A 21,157-nucleotide genomic window follows, 5' to 3' on the forward strand; every position below is an offset into this window, starting at 1 on the left:
CTAACTGAAACAGTTACAGTAATTCTGATCTGAAAGCTTGGATGCACCCTGACCTACGCGGTAGCCTACTCATGCAGTCTGACTACTAGCCAGCATAGACCTGTCACTGAAACTCTTACATGGGAATTGTCATCAACCCTAGCAACTGAGCTTGTCTTAGAAGTTGTCATTTTTCCTTAGTAAGTATAGTATGAGTATACTCTTTTGATCCCGTGAGGGAAATATGGTCTCTGCATTTATCCCAATCCGTGAATTAGTGAAACACTCTCAGCACACAGTGAACACACAGTGAGGTGAAACACACACTAATCCTGGTGCAGTGAGCTGCCTGCAACAACAGCGGCGCTCGGAGAGCAGTGAGGGGTTAGGTGCCTTGCTCAAGGGCACTTCAGCCGTACCTACTGGTCAGGGTTCGAACCGGCAACCCTCCGGTTATAAGTCCGAAGCGCTAAAATAACCAGTAGTAGCTAACCAGTAGGCCACGGCTGCCCCTATTGTGAATAGGTTTTAAGAGACAACTATTAATTAAAAACGTTTAGTGCAATTTAAAGGGACACCGGGCAAGCCTGATGCTTTTTCTCTACGAAACTCCCCCTCGCTCGGTCTGAAGCTCTTTTCCTTTTCTTTGCATCTTCCGTCAAGGGTTTTCGCTGCTTCTTCGCCGGCTCTGCCATTATACACACGTTTGCAACAATTGCTAGCATTTCGTTAGCCTGCCTCTGTGCTGTGGATGCAGGATGTAACTGTAAACTGATCCTGCTTTGCGGGTACGATACACTGAACTTGCAAGCGGGATATTCTTCCTACAGGCAGTAGGGGCAGGCGAGAGTCTTCATTTGCCCTGTAATGAGTCATTTAACCATATACTGACTTACGAAGATGAGTAATTAACACGAAAACGTTGCCTGGTGTCCCTTTAAAAGGCTTTGTGAATAAAGGCCCTGAACGTATACTGGTGTCTCTAACTGAGGGTGCCTTCTTATTTCTGTTTTCAAAACAAACACACTACTGCTGCACCTTTAATGTATGGTTATGGGATTTGGCAGACGCTTTTGTCCAAAGCGACATACATGTAATGTAGTCCAGACTGAATGGATGCCATGAACAGGAAGGTCAAGCTGAGGTTCAGGAATGATGTGAACTGCATCCATCAAAAGAGATGAAAAAAGGCCGTCTTTGGCTTCTACAGGGATACTGTTGTCATTGCTCTCTGATTCATCCTCCTATCGCCATGGAATGAGGGCTGTGGATGCCCCCCTCTCGAGAAGTGACTGCACCGCTTCACTTAGGGTGCCTGTCACAAGGCATTGTGGGTAGGCTGTGATGATTCTCCCCTGGAGCATCTAAGCCCACACATCTCATCATGTTAGCCTGCTGCTGCTGCATCCATGACATTTCCCAAGCCCCAGCTTGTGCCGCTCCACCGGGTCCTCCACATCACCTCCGCTCAGGTGGGAAGATGTCACAAACCTTTCCAGGCAGCACACGCGACACTACATGCAGCCTATGTAAAACCACTCTCTGCAAAGACACAGTAGTCTCTAGTGTCAATGTGAGACGGCTCCATTGACCTTTGTGCATTCCCCCGGACTTAACATGGAAGTCTATGCATTTTAGCCAAAGGGTGATTGGAAGTCAATTGGAAAATCAGTCATGGAGTGCTAACAGAAAATATCACTACCAGAGTGTGAGGGGAAAGGTTGACTACTTTCAGGTCTCCATGCATTCTTCAGCATAGTGCATCAAAGACTTCTTTTAGCTTTGTAGACATTGTATTTAATGTGTGACATACGTATCCAAACACTCATTTTCAACAGATTTTCCAAGATAAATGTAATGCTTTGATCTGATGCAAGTGACTGTGGGATTATAGCGTCAACCGGCAGGCATAATGCACATCAGTTGGAGTGCACCCTTATTTTCCCAGTCAGATCATATTGTAGATCCAACAGTAATATTCCAAAACTATAGGGAAATATATTTTAAAAATGAAGCGAAAAAACCCCAGATCATTTGTTTCCATAGCCTATGATCTGTGTGGTTTCTGTGTGGAAAATCAGCACTTGGGACATAATCAGTGTACTGTATCATCACAGCTCCTACCAACACCCCCATGCTTCCAGTCTACGTTTGAATACTTTGCAGGCTTTAACGAGGACTGAAAAAAAACCCAATGGTGCTCTCCATGGAGTCGTTAACAGTCAAACCACACAGCCCCATGGCTGAACATTACATAAGCAGCCAGTCTAGAAGAGAGAGAGGTGGAGCTTGCTTTCAGGGGTTGACAAAGACTAATGAATCACTTGACTGCAGGCTGTTGATCACAAATATTAGGCTACAGTTGGAAATGCCTGAAAGACCTTAAATAACTATGATTATACCATAGATATTCCAAATGTGACATCACAAATGATTTATCGTCCTCATTCTGTTGCACCATGAGACACCGTTGCTCTCTGATGGGACTTCTCAATGTCATCCACCAAAATGCAGCCTCTAAGGCATGTGTTTCACAGTCTCTTTCGTCTCAAGTGCCAGTCACATTTAATTATTTTGGCACTCGGGAAATGATTGACATGTGGTAAACAATACAGACAGCAATGTAAATAACCACAGCTGATGAACAAAACATAAGAATGAATGCTATTGCCAAGATCACACATTCTCTGAAATGAATATCTTCCATGATTTTGTCCATGTTTTTGATTTATCCTTGTTAATTTGATTTTGAAATTTAGACACTGCTCTCAAGCAAGTGGACTTACATCTAATATTAGACTGGACACAGGAGACTGACTGAAGAGTTTTGCTAAAATTATCCTAGATTCTGATGAAAAGCATCACAGAAAGGTCACTGGCACAATGACTTCCATTTCAACAGACTTCTCAAGAGGCCTTGGTGAGAAAAAAGTTAAGGTTTAAGATGGGACTTAAGGTTTCAGATGGGACAATTTATAGGCGTGGTTCCATGAAATATGAAATGGCTAAGGTTCCTGTTGTATAAACATATCATCCAGGCTACATTCTTAAGCTCAGGATTTCCTTTTCTCCAGTGTCTCCCCAACTCTATCTCCAACCCCCAGGACAAGAAAACAATGCTGTAAAACCCCCACCCAGCCTCAACAGTAGTTTTATTATTTCCTGAAAAGTCTATTTTCATACTCTTATGTAATAGCCTTTGGAAACGGTTCAGGGATTTCCTTTGCCTCTCTCTTCCAATGCATATGATTTAATTAAGGTTTGGTGGCTACATTTTATATGATAGCTGAAGACCTTTCTAACGTAAACCTTAGCTGTCCTGTGGGATTCCGAGTATGGTCCAACGTATAAAATAGCAAAACATGTAACCAAATCCACTCACATATTGAAATAAAGAACAGTAATCAACGTATTCTGGAAAAAACTTGGTATTCTGAAACTGTTGTCTGTTCTGAAATTTTGTCAGTGGGTTACACCATGTTAGCCAATTTGATTACACCATCAGAGCAGAAGGCCATCCAAGTGGAACTAACTTAAGTGCTTATTACTGACTCAGCTATTGAAAGATATTTGATGAATTAATTTAACTTGTGTAGCAGTTCTACCAATTACCAGGCCTTGCACACACCAGTAACACCTCACTAGGGAATCTCATCTTTCATTTCCTGTGACTTGCTAGCAGGATGCTTAGTCAGGGGACACAGTGCGATGGTAATCTTTTAAAGCATGCTCTCCATCCCTGATCATGTAGAGCACAATGGGACAACATTCTGTAAAGGTGGGCCAGGCTACTGGAGGTAGGGCTGCTTAATCCCCTAAAGACCTGTTGATTGACAGCTGAGACGACCCCCACCCCACCCCTGTTCTGTCTGCCTGTCTGCATTGTGTCCTGGTGTGTCCGATAAGTGGACTCTGTACTGATTCAATCCAATTATTAATTTCCTAATGGATTGCTAGACCTTTTTTTCTAGCTCACTGGACCCTTCAGAATTGTCCATCCCTCTTCCAGGAACTCAAGGCTTACTTTTCAGAATTAGAATTAAAGTCTTGCCATTACTCAGAGTAAATTAATCAACAACAAAAAATGCATCAATAACTAGTCCATTGTGTAAAACAAACAGTGATTCTGGCATCTGTAAAGAACAACTGCAATGACAGTGATGGTTTTGAAGCATTCCATTAACATACTGTTCTGGTATATCAACAATGCCATTTGGATGAGGTCATTTTGTGTTCTACTCAGAGCCTTAGATAGAGAGTTGTGACAACTCCATTGACGCTAATGTTCCATTTTTTTCCAACAATGGCGGCTCATGGAAGCCTCAAATAGTTCCCGGAAATTAACGATTAATAATAGCAGCAGTGCAGTTACAGCAGTATAGACTGTTTGTAGCCAACATTTCAGACTCAGATTTACATTATTGGCTCATCCGAATAATAATAATAATAACTAGAGAATGTAATTCCAGGGAATTACGAGTGCATGAAAATTACGCTAGGACAGACACGGTGGTTGCATAGCTTAATAAAAGTTTGATAGTTTAAAAGTAGACAGTTTAAAAGCTGAATGTAGATAGTTTAAAAGTTGTTAATAGACAGATAGTTGAATAGACAGATACTGTAGTTGAATGGATGTTGATACACATAGTTTAATGAATGTTGAAAGTTAAAAAGTTAAATGTAGAGTTTAAATGTTGTTGATAGACTGATAGTTTAATGCGTGTTGATAGACAAATAGTTTAAAGGCTCTATATAGGTAGATAGTTGACGATAACTTACAGGTGGAATGGCTCTAATGTTTGCTAGCAGTTATGCTAACTATGTTAACAAAGCTAATTATGCTAACCAAGTTACTTAGCTAATGTTTTCTAGCAGTTTTGTTAAAAACGCTAACTATGTTAACAATGTTAACTATGTTAACCATGTTACTTAGCTAACTTAGCTAATCATTTTTAGTAGTTATGCTAAAATGCTAACTATACTAACAATGCTAACTAGCTAGTGAGGACTAGGGCTGTCACTTTACGTTCGAAAATCGATTGCACAATCGATTGGACCAAACAACACAAGTTTCGAAAACTAAAATGGGGAATCGATTTTAACCAAATATTTACACTATTAATTTTAAACGAAATAAACAAATAAAAAAGATAGATGTAACAAAATTCACAAACAAGAATATAAGAATATAAAAGAATTCCGAAGTGCAGTAAGCATTGCGAAAGCTAAAAAGAAAATTCCCACCAATTTTACGCACCGGGAACAGCTGTTTCAATCAGCTGCTGTGCTGCTCGTGTTTTGCCAAAAAATGGAGGACGACGCGATCAACCTGTGCGACATGTAGAGACGAGTGATAGGCCCTAATAACTTGAGGAGATGTGGAAGTACTTCGGATTTTTGGTATATCAAACTATGGAGAAGAACAAAGCGGTAGGCTACGCAAACTGTGCAATCGAGTTCTACGTAGGCGAAATTTGTTTGACATTTCTAATCGTAAACACAGACACAGCTACGTTGAAGCCTGCAGCCATGTCACTGATGTAATGGCAGTCCACTCGGCTTACTGGTTTTCGAGAATGTTGCACTTCTGTTTGTCATTGTGCACGAAACTTCACGCCAATAAATCATCAGAAATATTGCTGGCTTGCTTCTTCAAGCGCCCTCTTTACGTTCGTCCTAATGCCTGTTAGTTGTTTGTGGATTGGCCTATATTTCGCGTTGAAAATGGAAGCGTCTTTAGACATAAAAAATCGATTTTACAATCGATTCAATGAACACTTACGTCTCAAAAAATCGAACAGGATTTTTTCACAAAAGTGACAGCCCTAGTGAGGACTTTTATTTTGAAACAGTTGAAGGCAGAGGATACAGTTGATGGGAGTCATAGTTGACTGACAGTTACAACAGTTGAACAGTTGACAATAGTTGAACAGTTAAAAAGTTGGATAGTTTAAAGGGACTTTTATTTTGAAACAGTTGTGGGCACAGGAAGCAGTTGAACAGGATCTGTAGTCTTAATAGAGCCATATTGTATGCTTAAAGCCTGAGACAGTTGCTGCAGGTGGCCTGAACACCTGGCATAGGATTCTAATTGCTCTATTGTAATGTCATAATCCAATGTTAAGTCTATGGGGAAATTTTAGTAGTTTTTAATTAATAGTTTAAAAAGTATAAAAGTTACAAAGTTGAAAAATACAAAGCCCAAATGTCTTAAGTAAGACCTACGCAACGCAGTTTTAATGAAGTTTCTATGTTAAACGTTTGAAGCCGCATTAAACGCACAAAAAGCGTTAGAAGAAAAAGAAGAAGAAATCGGATAACAGTAGAGGGCATTTTCATGCCCTCTAATAACAGTAATAGTAGTGAAGTAATAGTATTAATAACCTAATTATAATAATAAACTATTTATGTAGCGACTATGGCATCTTTTCTGCTGCTCAGTTTTCATCAGTTCCTTACCAAATAAATTAAAAGAGGCTAAAAGCCCAATAAATGTGCCACACATAATAGCCTAATATAAGATAAACTTTGCCTATCCCATTTCAATTAGGCAGCACTAGGCTACACCACAAACAAGCTATCATTACGTTTTTGCGTTTGTATCTATAAGGCTCTGGTTCTACTAAACATACAGGTAGAATAAACATAGAATGTTCTTCAAGTAGAACAGGTACATTGGAATGTTTTGCATTTAGCCTAAAGCAGTAAAACATGTGGTCAGTTTACAATCAATAAAGCCAACCAAATAAATTCAGTTCAGAAACCAAGGTGTTGTTTTTTTGACCAACCAAGCTGGCTTTAACTTGTCTAGCAGTTGGCTACCAAGCTGGCTTTTTTTGACTACACACATTTATACCTGAAATCTAGCAACTATTCTTCTCATCTTCTAACTAAAGGTGAGTTTAGGTTACATGCAAGCAGCTATGCCCCTCTCCTCCTGCCTACTAATATTTATCTTTCACTGAAGGTATATAGGCTACACTATGTGACAGGTCAATTCACCTTTAAGATGCTTTAATACATACTCATCCATCATTCATGAAGGACTTTGGAGTGATGCAGTTGATTGGCTCCCGTCTGATTAATTTCTCTCTCACTGATGGAGAACTAACTGTAAAAAAATCTACACTTTACCTTCATGAAATTGGAATGTTCACTGCTTAGCTGGAATTTAAAAGATAATGAATATGCTTTGAAACATCTGCCTATGCAACATTCCTCTGAATTGTATTCTTTTTCAGAGTGAAAAAGACTTTAAGTTGACGGACTGATAAGTTGACTGATATTTAGCAGACACTTTTATCCAAAGCAACAGAGACTCACAGTGGTGGGAATCAAACTCGGCTTGACCAATTATTAGTTAGTGACATTACCACTTCTCCACCACGCCAGATATACAACATACTTATATTCTTAATGAAGACAATATTCTTGATGGTATCTATGGCACACTAGAGAAAAACATTGCAGAAAAAAATGCCACATCTCTGCAAGTCTTAAGTGTGCCATTTAACTTCTCCAGGGTCAAAGCCATGACTTTCTAGGAAAAGGCTAATGTGAATGCAACCTCTCCATCTCCTGAGTTCACTAGCAACAGCAATTCATCTGAAAAGCACAAGCCTGTGGACCTCAAATTCGCCATTCACCATACCCTCTTCCTTCCTCCAATGCAATGCAATGTGAATTGGTTCTCATTTTTCACCCCATTTTAAGAGGTGCCCAGCACAGATTATGTTACATTAATTAAGCCATTTTATGGGTTACAATTAATCCTCACAGTGTTTGAAATTGAAGGGGTGGGGGGAGAAAAATGGTCTGAATTTGCTGACAGTAAAAGTACGCATTGATTTCACAAGCTGCTGGTATTTTTCATCAAGTCTTTGAATGAAATCACATCCAGCTCCGGTCAAAAAGATCACCGCCGGCGCCTTCCATAACTCTAGTCTCACAGTGAGACTTAATCCTATTGTTAAGGACCCTGGATACAGATTAATGATGACAGAGTCCAATATCTGAACTCAATTAAAGACTATATGTCAGGCTCCACAGTGCAAAAAAGTTATTAAGCAATCAGGCCTATGCACAGACATTAGCGTTGGCGTATATCCTATTATAAGGTTTTTATCTTGTTTATGGGTTCTTCTATAACCTCTTAAAACTAGTAAACTAGCAAAACTTTTTTGTTGTTTGTTTATGGTTCTTAGCAGACCCTTTTGTCTAAAATGGCTTACAGTGATATCAATAAACATTAATATTAGTATTAACGTGACCTGAATTTAAAATTGAGTATTAATTGAGTATACTTTAACTAGGCTAGTCCTACTGGGTTTTTTACCAGGGCACCACACTGTACTACATGTTCCCACAACAATAAGGGCCCTATCATGACATTCTAAAGTGCATCGTCACTCGTCAAAAGTCTATTCAAATTTAGTAGGATGTCCAGTTCACATTGGGAGGGGTTTCGTTCTCAAAAGTGGAGCGCATGGCGTAACAAGGTGTTCCTAGGTCTTTTAATCAGTCATATGGGTGTGTTTGGGGCGTAACATCATTTTAAACCAATGAGAATGACATCTGTCATTCCCTTTAACGGCGCAACGCGCGATATGTCAAATAAATGCATCGGTATTTTGGCATTCAACGGCGCATTTGAAGGAGGCTGCTTGCAAGACCGTATGGAATAGTCATTCTTAAACCATGCTTTACTAAAACCTAGCATAGCCTTCACGCATTTGCACTCGTCTATTATTTGAACTCATTGGCAAAGTGAAACTAACTTCACCAAGGAGTCAGTCAACGACAAGACAGTTATATGCAGTTACTTTCACTATTGACTGACAATGGGTTACCATAGAAAACATAGGCTGGAAAAAGCAACACTTACCCTAATGTTGCTCAAATGACTAAATAAAACAACATTTATCCTGCAGAGGAGTTGCTTATATCTCGTGACAGTGCGTCTTCAGCTGTGCTCCATACTTGTCTCTCGCCTCTCCCCTAATCACTTTTAACCGTCATTACCAATTTGCAAATGATGGTGAATAACTACTCATCATGAGATGTACAGTATTTCGTAATATCTTTATTCTAATTATTTTTACCATTGTAATCGTGCAATTTGTAATGCTTTGCATGGACGTGCGCTGGTGTGCGTTCATGAATGATAGAAGGATGGTGCGTGCACCTGCCAATATGACTGTTGACATGCGCTCTTAAAATAGCATATGAACAACTCGCCATTGACTTCTGACCAGGTTTAGGTGGTGTATGATAGCGATTTTTAGACAATGCGCCAGGTCCCTCCCTAGGTTGTTAATTGCCACACCCCTGGGCGCAATGCTTAAAAAATAAAGGTGCAAAATAACGAATTCAACTTCGCGCCGGTGAATAACGAACTTTACGCCATGCGCTGGTGACCGAAAATACAGCCCTAAAACTACTGTTAAGCTTTAAGTAACACTCAACCCTTCGAGAAAAGCAAACTCATGGTTGTATTGCTCTTAGTTAAATATTTAACAGCACTGTTAGAAAATGTCAGACTGAGAATAGTGTCCACTGACATTTAAAAATGCTTCCCTTTAGGATCATAGTGCCTGAGATTCCTGAGCAAACTGGGGAGGAGGACACTATCTACAGGAATATCAGATACAATCAGACATTTGCAGCTGGTCATTATTTCGAAAATAAGAAAATAAGACTACTTAGCCACAATACAGGGACATCAAGCATACAGAGGTTTCCATGCAACTGTCCATGCAACAATTAACATGAAGGATGCTTTTTGGGTTTTACATAGATTGGACTGAAAATGTAGGTCTACCTGTTTAAACTGACTCTACAAGGTACACACGTGGTCACTGACTGCAGCTCTACTTGTGTCAGTCAAAGACATGACATCATTACAGAAAAATATTCCCAAATCTCAGCAACCATGTTATTGAATCTCAGGGTGTTTTCACATATATATAGTCCATTTTAAAAGAACCAAGCTCAGTCCACTAAAAGGGGACCAGAAAGTGGACCAAAACAAAAAGGACTCATTCTTTTTTATAGTCACATTGTGAGTTCATTTGAAAGGACTCAGATCTCTTCATCTTCACACTATACCTTCTCTGGGGGTCTCAAACCTGCTTTGGATTAAGGGCTATGTAGTTGCTCTGAGTTATTTATGTATTTTCATCATAATTTATTATCAGGTTGAAATAATTATCATAACCCAATTGGTGTGGTGATTTTGTTTCATAAATATTTTTTTTCTGAAATATATATTATAATATATTTTCAGAATGAATTTTGATCTGAAGTTATTGCAAAGACCCTCTTGAACTGTCAGTCAACACGCCAGCCAATCACACTTTCTAATTCAGTGGTAGGCCCGCCCCACCTGATTACTGTTGCTTTGTCCAACTTTAGCTCAAGTCCAAAATGACAAGTGAACAGTAGCCCATTAACTGCGCTGTGCAGTCTCGTATATGTTTGCCACATGCAAGAAGAGACAGAGAGATTATAGTTTAGCAGATCATGAAAAATGGTGAGCAATGTAATCCAAAGTTTGCTGATTTCTAAATTGCTACCAATAGCTTGGATAGAAATATATTCAGCCTTACATTAGAACAAACTTGTTTGGCTGTAGCCAAATTACAAATGTCTGTAGGCCTATCATGATAATATTTTTTTTATATATAATAAACGACATGCCTTCTCTTTTGCCAATGGCATGTCATGGTAGGACAAAATAGGCCAGCCTACAATGCAAAATGTGAAAGAGAACCCAAGGCTATTTGTCCTGAGGTGGTCTCAGTTCGGTTCGCGTGTTCATAGGCACAAAAAATGCTGAGTCATTGGTCTGAGTTCACTTAGAAGGCTGAAAAGGAAAAGTGTGAAAACACCCTTACAAACACAGATTAGGCCTAATTTTACATTCAATGCCAGGAACTGGACTGAACGATTACAGTGTCATACAAATCTACAGGAAACCTATGTAAGTTCCATATCCATTCAAATATAATGGATACAATTGAAATTGGTGTTCTGCAAAGTAGAATTTCTGTGTTCAGAAGTGTTGTACCTGTCTTCAATGACACATGTGACATGCCAACTTGTCTAGACTACTGCTACCTGACAGTCTACTAGTAGGTCTGGTGAAATGGTTACGTGGATTAGTCATCTGAAAAGGGCACAGTATCACTTTTCATCTCGCTGTGGTTGCTCATAGCCAGGCAGCTCAAGTACTTTACGACCTGGAGCAATCTACCTGGACTCCTTCATCCAAGTCATTGCTCAATCCATTTTGGTTTTTTTACATTCCTGTCTCCCTGACAGTCGGCAAATATACAACAATAAGCCGTAGGCATGGCCTCAGGGAACAAACACTGCAGAGCCACCGTTTCTCTAATATTTTAGGACTTTTTACTTGTACTTGATACAGTTATCTGACTCTTCTTGCTGCTTGATAACATTTCATTTTAAAGTGCAGCATTTTTTTCAGTATTGCCTCTTTGACTTACTGTTAACTTATGTTTTACACTACATCAGTTGTTACTATTTTGATTTTATGTAATGAAATCCTTGAAATATCACAATTAACAATCAACACTTTAAAGATGTCTTAATGTTCGGTTAATGCACAACACTGTCATTAAATAACACTGAAGCCTCTGAATTAATAATGGAGGTCAGAGCTTTTGGATTGACTGAGAAAGACAAACTGGGGGAAACAAAGTGCCTGCTGATCGATTTAGGAAGGCACCCAACCCTGGGAATCAATACAGTGAATCTTTAACCACAAACATAGTCAATATCAAATGGTGTTGGCTGTTCTCACATCCTCTGAAACTTGACAAAGCTCAAGGCTGACTGAACAACTCATAATGACTTTAAACATGCTAATGTGCAATCTCACTGTATAACTAAGTGTCCTGTATTGTCAGTTGCAACAAAAGCACACCACTAAGTGACAGCATGACATTCAATCTAATCACAACGGCTGTTCAGGGCAGATGCAAGCCAAATCTCTCTGTAGTTCCAACATAATACATATAAGAAATAAGAATAAATCAAAGAATAAAAAATGCTTTAAAATGCAGAGCATGAGCACTGTATCAAATTAGAAACAGGTGAATGCCACATTGGGTCCAAAATAAAGAAATCTAGTCAAAAGAAAGCATGATAGTAAAAGGAACAAAACTAGAACATTTGGCATCTTAGCATTACACTGACATTACACAGCATTACCATTTTTTTCATTATGTCAGTATGCCACACACAACAAATTTATAATAGTTCTGTTTAACACTCCAAATGTTCCCTACCATACCCTTAAAGGCCTATCCCACTACATAAAGTGGACAGCCAAGCACTTTTTTCAAGCCTAAACAAGAGCTCCAGAGCTTGTACATGAAGGTACTGAAGTGGCTTTTTATGTTTTAGTGTTTTTTCTTTGTGTGAAAAGGTGATTTTCCACCTTTGGAATGAATAAGGAATGTTATTTAATAATTGTTTGCAAAATAAAATAATGATCAAATCTAGCCAAAATGTGATCCTGTTGACTTCACATTCATTTCCATTTAGTGGGGAAAAGTTCTTGAACTAAAGGAGATGGAAGACGTGAAACAACTCACTGACCAGTCACAGCCTGATCAAAGCGTAGCTCGCCCGCCACAATGCTGTGAACACGAAGTTCAGCACACAGCACTCCTCAGCCCAATGATTTTGCTGTGGACAGCCAGTTCTTATTCCCATTGGCAGGGGCTCTGCAGTCTGCAATTGAACTGGTGGCTGCACTAAAGGCCAATCTCCCCTTCTTTCAAGCCCCAACAAAACTCATTACTTAAACAAATTAAGACCTAGACGAAAAGACAGACGAAAAGCCGAGTCCAAATAAATTAAGCTGACTGCAAGTCTTTTAGGTGAATTAGAAAAAAAATGTCTTTGTCGAGAAAAAACTTTATTGCCAAATATATATATACTGTTTTGGCCACAAGAACAGGTGAGCTCAGTTGTTTAGTATTAAACAAAACAAGGCTTTGTTTGCTTGATTATTGATGTGAATAAAACATTTGCCACAGGCTTTACAAAAACACCTGCAATCAGTCAAGCTGAAGAGTCCAGGTGAAATGAGGTTGTGAGCAGATAATGGAACCCTGAAAGATGAGAACAGACAGCATCTTGACCTATTAGAATAAAAAAGAAAGAAAAAAACTATACAGTCACCTTCAAATCCTATTTTTCACCATCTTTGAAGTTCTATGAAAATCGCTTGAAGGTTTTAAGGATTCCACATTAGTTTGACCATTTAGAGGTACCACTGAATCATCACATACCATGCACACTACGGTTTCAACCATTAGAGAATTAGAGTCTGAAGTCTCCGAGGAGAGACTTGCCTTGAGTGTCAGCTTGACCCTAACCTTTCTCACAAACACCACGATGTTATTACACAGGTCTAACGCCGGTCAACTCACAATACCCTTGTGTTTCTTTTTTAATCAAAGAACAAAGAAAGGTTGTGGTAACTTATGTCATTATAAGACATAATAACACAGCATTACAGTGTCCTAAGATCCAAAAAAATGTTGCTGACAAAATCCTAGTACTTTTTTTACTACATGTATGTGAATGAATGTTCATGGACTAGATAAAGCCCTATGTTCTAAGCTTGTAAGCAATGCATGATCATTCTCTTGTCCATCTCCTAATATGGAGATCATGGTTATAAACATAAGCTCTCCAGCAATATTACATACATACTGTAGCTCCATTTCATACTGATTAAAATCTCCACTCTTGATTTTATAACAGGTACATGGATGCATTTAATTCTAGCTGTCACATAGGGTGTATTTTCATCTATTCCGTTTTATTATATTATGTCTCTGATAGTACACCCACTGTCTGCCCTGAAGCCATAAGCAGCACGGAAGTCACAAGTTTACTGTTAGCACAGGAGGCATATCATGAAATAATGTATGGCCTACTTCTGAATGCAACTTGTATGTAGCAGGTCTATGTGAGTATAATGCAGCTTTAAACTCGCAGCACATGATTATCTCATTGGAAGCCTCTACTTTTGCCTAATGGTGTCATTGTGCCTGTTAGTGACTGCATTCAGGGGCTGGTAACCATTCCAAAGTACTTGAGAGAGACTTGGGTTATTAATGGGTTATTTGGGATTAGTTGGTTCAATAGATAGTTTCTGCAGGCTATCTAATGGCTGGTGCTATCGCACATGCATGGCAAGGTCCTGTTATCAAGCCAAAAAAGAATATATCAGTATCTACCTGTTTACAATTATATCAACAGGTGTTACGTGCTGTTATACTTGTAGAGCCACATATAGTTTAGCATAATCCAGTGTTTCCCACAGAATTGAATTCTATTTGTGGTGGTTTGCAGAATTAACTCGAATGCAACAGTTTTTAACAAATTAGTGCAGTGCGCCGGTTATGATTCTAACCAGATTTAAGCACAATTTAGTACAACCAACAGTGTTTCCCACAGAATTAAATTCTATTTGTGGTGGTATGCAGAATTAACTCAAATGCAACAGTTTTTAACAAATTAGTGCAGCACGGTTATGATTCTAACCAGATTCAAGCACAATTTAATACAACCAGGAAAATCATTGTGTGGTGGTCAATGTTGATATTCTGGTGGGTCGCCACAAATAAGTCAATGTATGGGAAACCAATAATTATGAATAGTACATAGGGTTTTGTAGTTACAGTAAGCATTAGTGAGAAAAAAACTCTGCTTTAACAGTGTGATCTTCAAATTGCCATGTGTAGTATTGACTTTTGATGATTTTGTGCAAGTAGATGGGGACCACCGCATTCACAATGAACAATTTACAATATAATTAGAATGTTTTTCTTTAATAAAGAAGGGATGTGCGCCTGGCAACACCTCTAATGTGAGTCATGTTAAGAAATTAATATTCTATTGTGAATGAGAGTTAGGCCTATATGTGGAGGTTCAGGCTAGACCATAATCCATTTCTGAAATCCCTGAAGCAAATATATGCACGGTTTATAATGGTGTTCTCGAAGGGCTCTCTAGGTAATGGCAACTACTAAGCTTAATTACTCATAGTGAGCAGCTATATGTGAGCAAGTGATTCAGTACTTAACTCCATTTAATACAGCTTGCATTTTAACATGTGTTAATGCAACATGTGTGTGTGGTTGCAGGTTGCTTTCGACTTCACCCTCCAGAAGGCCTTTCAGAGAGGCACAGCAGTCTAATATTCACAGTAACTAAATGCTACAGTATTCAGTGGAACTAGTAATGATGGGGGTTTCGGTCAGTGTCAGATTGTCTGAATCAGCACCTGCCAAAAATCATAGATTTTCCATTTGGCACATTATAGAAACCTGGGTATCTGCCACATACAGTATAGCAACCACAAACCATCTTTATGACTCAGATTCTGAAGAAGCTCAGATTTTTCCTTGCATTCAATCCACTCTTAACTAGACCCAGTCTTTGTTTTACACACATACACAGAACAGATCTGATTGTCTGTGAATGAGTGTTATGCCAATTCTGTTTAAATGAATGAATGAATAGACTTTATTGTCATGTCAGGCATGAGAATTGTCTTCACTCTCACCAATAAAATAGACAGTACAGTACATACAATATACACAATATAGACACAAATCCATAAAACAGTGTTCACTGAGACACAACATATCCACAGGATATAAATAATTATAGGTCTTGGTTGCACACACACAAATAGGTGGTACATAAACACTTTGCTTCCAGTAGAATTTGTACAGCTGTATGCATAGCACATTATTATTTTACTATTTTGATTTGTTGTGAAGTTAGAACTCTATTTTTCTTAAGAGAAGGGAAGGGAAAAAAGAGTGCACCGTGGAGCAAGCAGTATTACGCTTTTCGTTCTCCCTTCTCTTAAGTTGTTTTTGTGAAATAGCTGCACCTGCTGTACAATCTATCAAGGTGTGCAGGCTCCCCTCTATCTTTCCAGAATCTATTTTCAACCTGCCATGATCGTGATTTCTATTTGTGCAGTGCTGCTAAATTACTGAATGCCTGCCCTTCCATCGCTTTCTTATACGGCTTTCTAAAGCACTCTCAAGTTATCTTGGTGGTGACTCAAAAATGTGTATTTATGTTTTCTCCATGTCCTGATAGGTGCCTCTTACATGGAATCATCTCACCTCCACCAAAGAGTACAGTAATTTCTTGTGTATTAGCCGCATTGTGTATAAGCTGTAGGACAGTGTTTTATGCTAGTTAAAAAACAGAACCATAATAAGCTTAATACTACATTAACTGTCCCCGTGTAATAACCTCATAGCTGAAGAAATTTTGCAAAGTCAATGTATAAACCGCCACTAATAGTTGGGAAATTACAGTAACACACCTAACTGGATTATATGACAGCTGACAGCCACATGCTGTCTGTCTGCTGTGGAGGTGAGCAAACAGGGTACAAGCCGACTGATGCTCTTCAGGGTCATTTGGGACGTCCTTATTGACTGAACTACTACTTTTGGAGGATGACCAAAAAGGCTTTGGACACTGTGTATTGCTTATCAAGGGAGATTATCAGTACAGATCCCCACATAATGTCACATCAATTAATTTATCAACATGTAGCTTTAGCCTAGGCTATGGATAAGATATGCCTACACGATACAGAGATAACTTAACTTTGCTGTCTGTAAAACATTTTTTGTTGGAAGAGAGGAGAGGGCGAGTGCTGCGTTGGGTCAAAAAAGTATTTAAAAAAGATCAAGTGCTCTTTTTTCCAAAATTCCTTTTGGAAATTGTATCCCTAATGAGGCTTTTTCACTTCTTTTATCTTCAACAAGCAGGCTGGTCAGTGAATTAAACACTTACAGATTATAAAAGTAACTGATTTGGGTATCTAGCATTCCAGTAAACTAATTAAAAATAAAATACCCATTGTTAAACAGGCTTTAACAAAAGATTGATAGACTGATTGTTGATGCTGTCCATTGCAATATTCTGGGCTACTGCTTTGTACTGATCTGTTTTTCCCAGTCTTATTACGAATACCACCATATCCTCTACACATTATAAAAACTGTTCTGACATCTGGCATGCTGCCAAATTACTGGTAAGGTCACTTGCAGTTCACCCAGGTTTGTCAAACACTAACACAACTGGAAACAGAATTGTCCAGTTAAGTTCCCATATGTTCTCTGAACCAGCCACTTATAAGAAAACATAAGCAGTACTCTTTTTCTCTGTTAGCAGAAAGAGTCTTTCTTCTCCCCCATCACAGAGATGTTGAGGGCAGCTGACTTCAAAAAGCCTAAATACATTCTGGACTGAGTAAGCCAAGCCCTTTTCAGGAGAAAGATTAGTTTGAGCTTTCCAGTAGTTTACAAGACAAAAATGTCAATATTAGCCCATCAATTCCCTGGCTAGAACAAGCCTCAAAGTTCACCACCTCCAGTGGGCCAAGAAAACATCCTGCTTGGTTGCAAAATCATTTCTGTCTTCATTTATTTCAGCTTTGTCCATAAAACCTAGATGATGAGCTTGCTACTCATGTTTTCTTTGCATAAGCTATAGGTGCAAGGAAAAAATGGGACAGTAGGGGTAAGGTGCTTTTAAGCACACAGGAAATGACTAATATGAGCAACGAGCATTTCCTGGCCTGTAGCTCTATGGTAAAAAACGGCTTTTGGATTAGACCTGTAATCAGGAAGATACATACAAAATACTACGAAAACGGCACGGTTACTTGTGACTTTATACACTTTCAAGGCAGGGTGTGGGGACCCAGCCTAGCACAACAGCTGTTGCAACCAAGGAAACCTGAATCATATTAGTCTCAAGTAGGCCACGTCTAATCATGTCCCTGGCACTCTAGACTCCAAACGTAAAGATGCCAAGATGCACAACCTGAGAGCACATGTCCAGACACTACAGTTCCATACTCGGTGTGTTCGTTGTGTTGATGTCATTAAGGCAATATAACAGCTTAAGTCTGTAAAGCAAATATGATTGGATCAGCATCATACAACGGAGGGACAACATGTCCTAACAACTTGACAGCAGTGTGTGTGCAGTTCCTCGCATGCGGATGTATTGCAATATTTTCTACTGTAATCTTGCTGAAGCAAACTGTCAAAATGTCCCAATTCAGGAAACAAGTGACAGAATGAAGAGTGTGTGATAATGTTGAGCTTAGCTTTGGTCTGAACGCCCCCACTAATATATTTTTGGTCTTCAGTTTTAATGAAACTTTGTTTTTGTTGTGTAATGTGAAATGGTGTCTGGCTGTGGCTGGGTTTAGTTTTATGCATTTTTTTTTTTTTTTTGCAACAGAATTTTTTTTTAATATTCTGCCTTTTCTCCCATCCTGGTATAACTAAATGGGGACTGGAATTCCAACATTGTATCTGGTCACCTGTTGAAAGTTAAAGTGTCTGGTTGATCAGGAGTCAGAATTAGGCTACTGGTGGTGACTAACAACATATCTTTGCCAAACCCAGTGTCTTCATCCAGTCCTTAATAAAATAAATAACTTAATAAACACTCCAGAGTCGTAGCCTAATTGTTGTTGGACTCTTATTGCCAGAAGTTGCTCCGGAGGATTCCTCCTTGCCAGACATAATTACAAGTTAAGAATGACTGCTACATTGTGGCTTGCAACAAACCAATGGTTCTCTCTCTCACACACACGCACGCACACACACACACGCAAACTGAGCATAAATTTTCAGACAACCCTTTAGGAAAGCTATACTAGGCTACAATAACATAAGAATTGTGAACACAGGCTGAATAATAAACTTAACAGCGCAGGGTCCGATGAGCGCAAATTATGGTAGCAAATCAATGCTTTGTAACCTGTGGATACCCACTAACATTTTCACGGTATGTTTATAGCAAAGACACAGCTAGCGCCTGTCGCTAGCATCTATAACGTTAATAGTTAACGTCAGCCTGTTTGGAGGGCGAGGTTAGTGAGTGTAATGAACATATTACTGACAAAAACTCCCGATGTTAAGGCCACCCAAAAGCATTTGCGCTCCGTTCATTATACTCTCTAGTTTTATAAAAGCTGTGAATGTGAATCTTACCTTGATAATACTGGTACGTCTAGGTATTCCAGATTTGGCATCCAACATAGAGGTGTTTGCCGTTTCCAGCCCTTCGCTGTCAGGTATGGCAGAAGCGACCATGTCTGACGGCAACCCACATTCCCCATTTGAGACCGATACTTCGCACTGCCCTTTCCCGTCTGTTTCATCACTGGGTACGGTAGCCTTCTCCCCAAGAGCCGATGAGGTTAACCCGCCGTTTTCCGTAAACTCCGCCATAAGCACAGAGCTGACTGGGTCTATGTCTATACTGTGGTTACTTAGTAATAATTCAGTTATGGCGTAACTGAACTTCTTGAAACGACATCTGCAAGGAAAGATGTTAGCTGAACCCGTTGATAGCTACCCCTCGACTCATTTTCGGAGACTGACGGCGACTAGGTGCTAGGTGGAAATTGGCTCCATGCAGAACATTTTGACTGTTGCAAGTCTCATTGTTCTTCAGCATCACATTCATAAGCCTCTTGATGCTGCCATCTAACGTTACTCGGTTATAGCAGTCTCTTTTAAAGCTTCCTACTTCATGCCATACGTCTGGGATGTCAACCAAGTCGCATATAATGACCGCACTCAAACTGCTGGAACTGAACTGCTGAATATGCCCTTGATTTATCTGGATAATTAGCTAAAGTTAGTGACGTTGGCTAATTAATAACGTTAACGTTACATGATTTGTAAAACGTCCTAGTCACATAATTGTACAAAAGCCTGTGTTACCCGGTCCTAAAATAAATGCAGTTTCTGTTGCAACTAATGTCTAACTACGTAGCCAATGCAATATTATTTCACATAGGTCAGCTGATAGTATCAAAGTGAAGTCATGATCTCACTAGCCTATGCATAAACTTAACAACGAGAATGACAGCTTGACACCGTCCAACACCGCTGTTTAGATAACGTTATGCTAACGTCAATTCAAAATCATAGCTAGCGATAGCTATCTAATGTAAGTTAATCAGGTAAGTTATGTCAAACTAAGACAGAAGCCCCACGTCGATGTAAAGGGGGTTGTAAACAACAGTAATGTAATCCTTGGTTATCTTGTGAATTATCAAGATGTTATACACTACACGCATTTTGCCAAGAAAATGTTGAATTAACACAAATATCCCCGAAACCTGTTAGCTAGCTACACGAGCTATCGTTAGTTACAGTAATTAGCTAGCTTACTTCATTGTGTTAAGTTACTTACGGCGACGATCAAGTTAATGTTGAAATTTGAAGCTTAACCGTACTTAAAACCACAGGATTGTCAACAGAAATAAAAGCTCAAAAATACTTCTGATTAGAAAATTAGTTAACTGCCTTCTATTATGCCTGGTCATCAGGTAACAGCATACACAACTTCAGCTAACTCATGCGAGAAACTTCAGTCATACGTGATTCATCCTGTTTCTCAATAGGACTACTCGTATCTTAGCAAACCAGATGAAAGTAAATTCGCTTCCTCAAAGCAGCCTAAACACACTTGTTGTCATGTGCACATGACTGTACTGTCTTAGAGCGCTCATTTGCCTTTACGAGGCTGTATAAACCATTTTTAAGTAAGAATCAGTCATTTCATGGTCTGCCGTCTTTACTAGTAATGTAAAGTAAAAATCAGTAAGTTAATAATAGCCTAACTGCAACTTTGCTGCTGAAATAGGCTATTCTGCATGCACATGTCTACATTTATTCAGGAAAATAATCACAAAAGTAGTGTAACAGTAGCCTAATGCTTTCATAAAGTTTATTTAAAGAAACTGTGCAAAGACCAGCAATAAAGGAATAGATGATAATTTCAGGGTAGACTGCATACAAGCAGAGAAGAAAAGGGTATAGGTTGACCTTTAGCTTTTCTTTGAATGTGTTAAATTATGCAACAGCGGCACCTGGCTGTGAAAGTCTTATCATATTATCTGGTTCATTTTAGTGCCCACCTTATACGTAATCATAACCCAACAAGTAGAATGTAAATATGCTTAGGCTAATATCAAATAAATGGCTAGCTTTCTATGATCATGTAAAACAAGTAAAATGCTGTTTTCAGTCAGATGTCATTTTCTGTATTGTTTTATTCCATGTCT

The 21,157-nt window shown here is 39.0% G+C and overlaps 1 protein-coding gene across 2 annotated transcripts in view; it reads right to left on the reverse strand.

The window, feature by feature from the left end:
- Nucleotides 1–20,496, reverse strand: part of plcl2 (phospholipase C like 2) — a 39,876-nt gene extending 19,380 nt beyond the window's left edge. For both annotated transcript variants that reach the window (XM_076280804.1, XM_076280805.1), the window contains exon 1: nucleotides 19,071–20,496. In XM_076280804.1, the coding sequence (XP_076136919.1) occupies nucleotides 19,071–19,310 (240 nt within the window). In that variant the 5' untranslated portion in view covers nucleotides 19,311–20,496. The remainder of the gene's footprint in view (nucleotides 1–19,070) is intronic.
- Between the last annotated feature and the right edge of the window lie 661 nt (nucleotides 20,497–21,157).

This window comes from Alosa pseudoharengus, unplaced genomic scaffold (genome assembly GCF_046254945.1).
Source record: "Alosa pseudoharengus isolate Yale_2024_CS ecotype anadromous, Long Island Sound unplaced genomic scaffold, YU_APseudo_1.1 YU_APseudo_1.1_scf_12, whole genome shotgun sequence".
Classification (NCBI taxonomy): Eukaryota; Metazoa; Chordata; class Actinopteri; order Clupeiformes; family Clupeidae; genus Alosa; species Alosa pseudoharengus.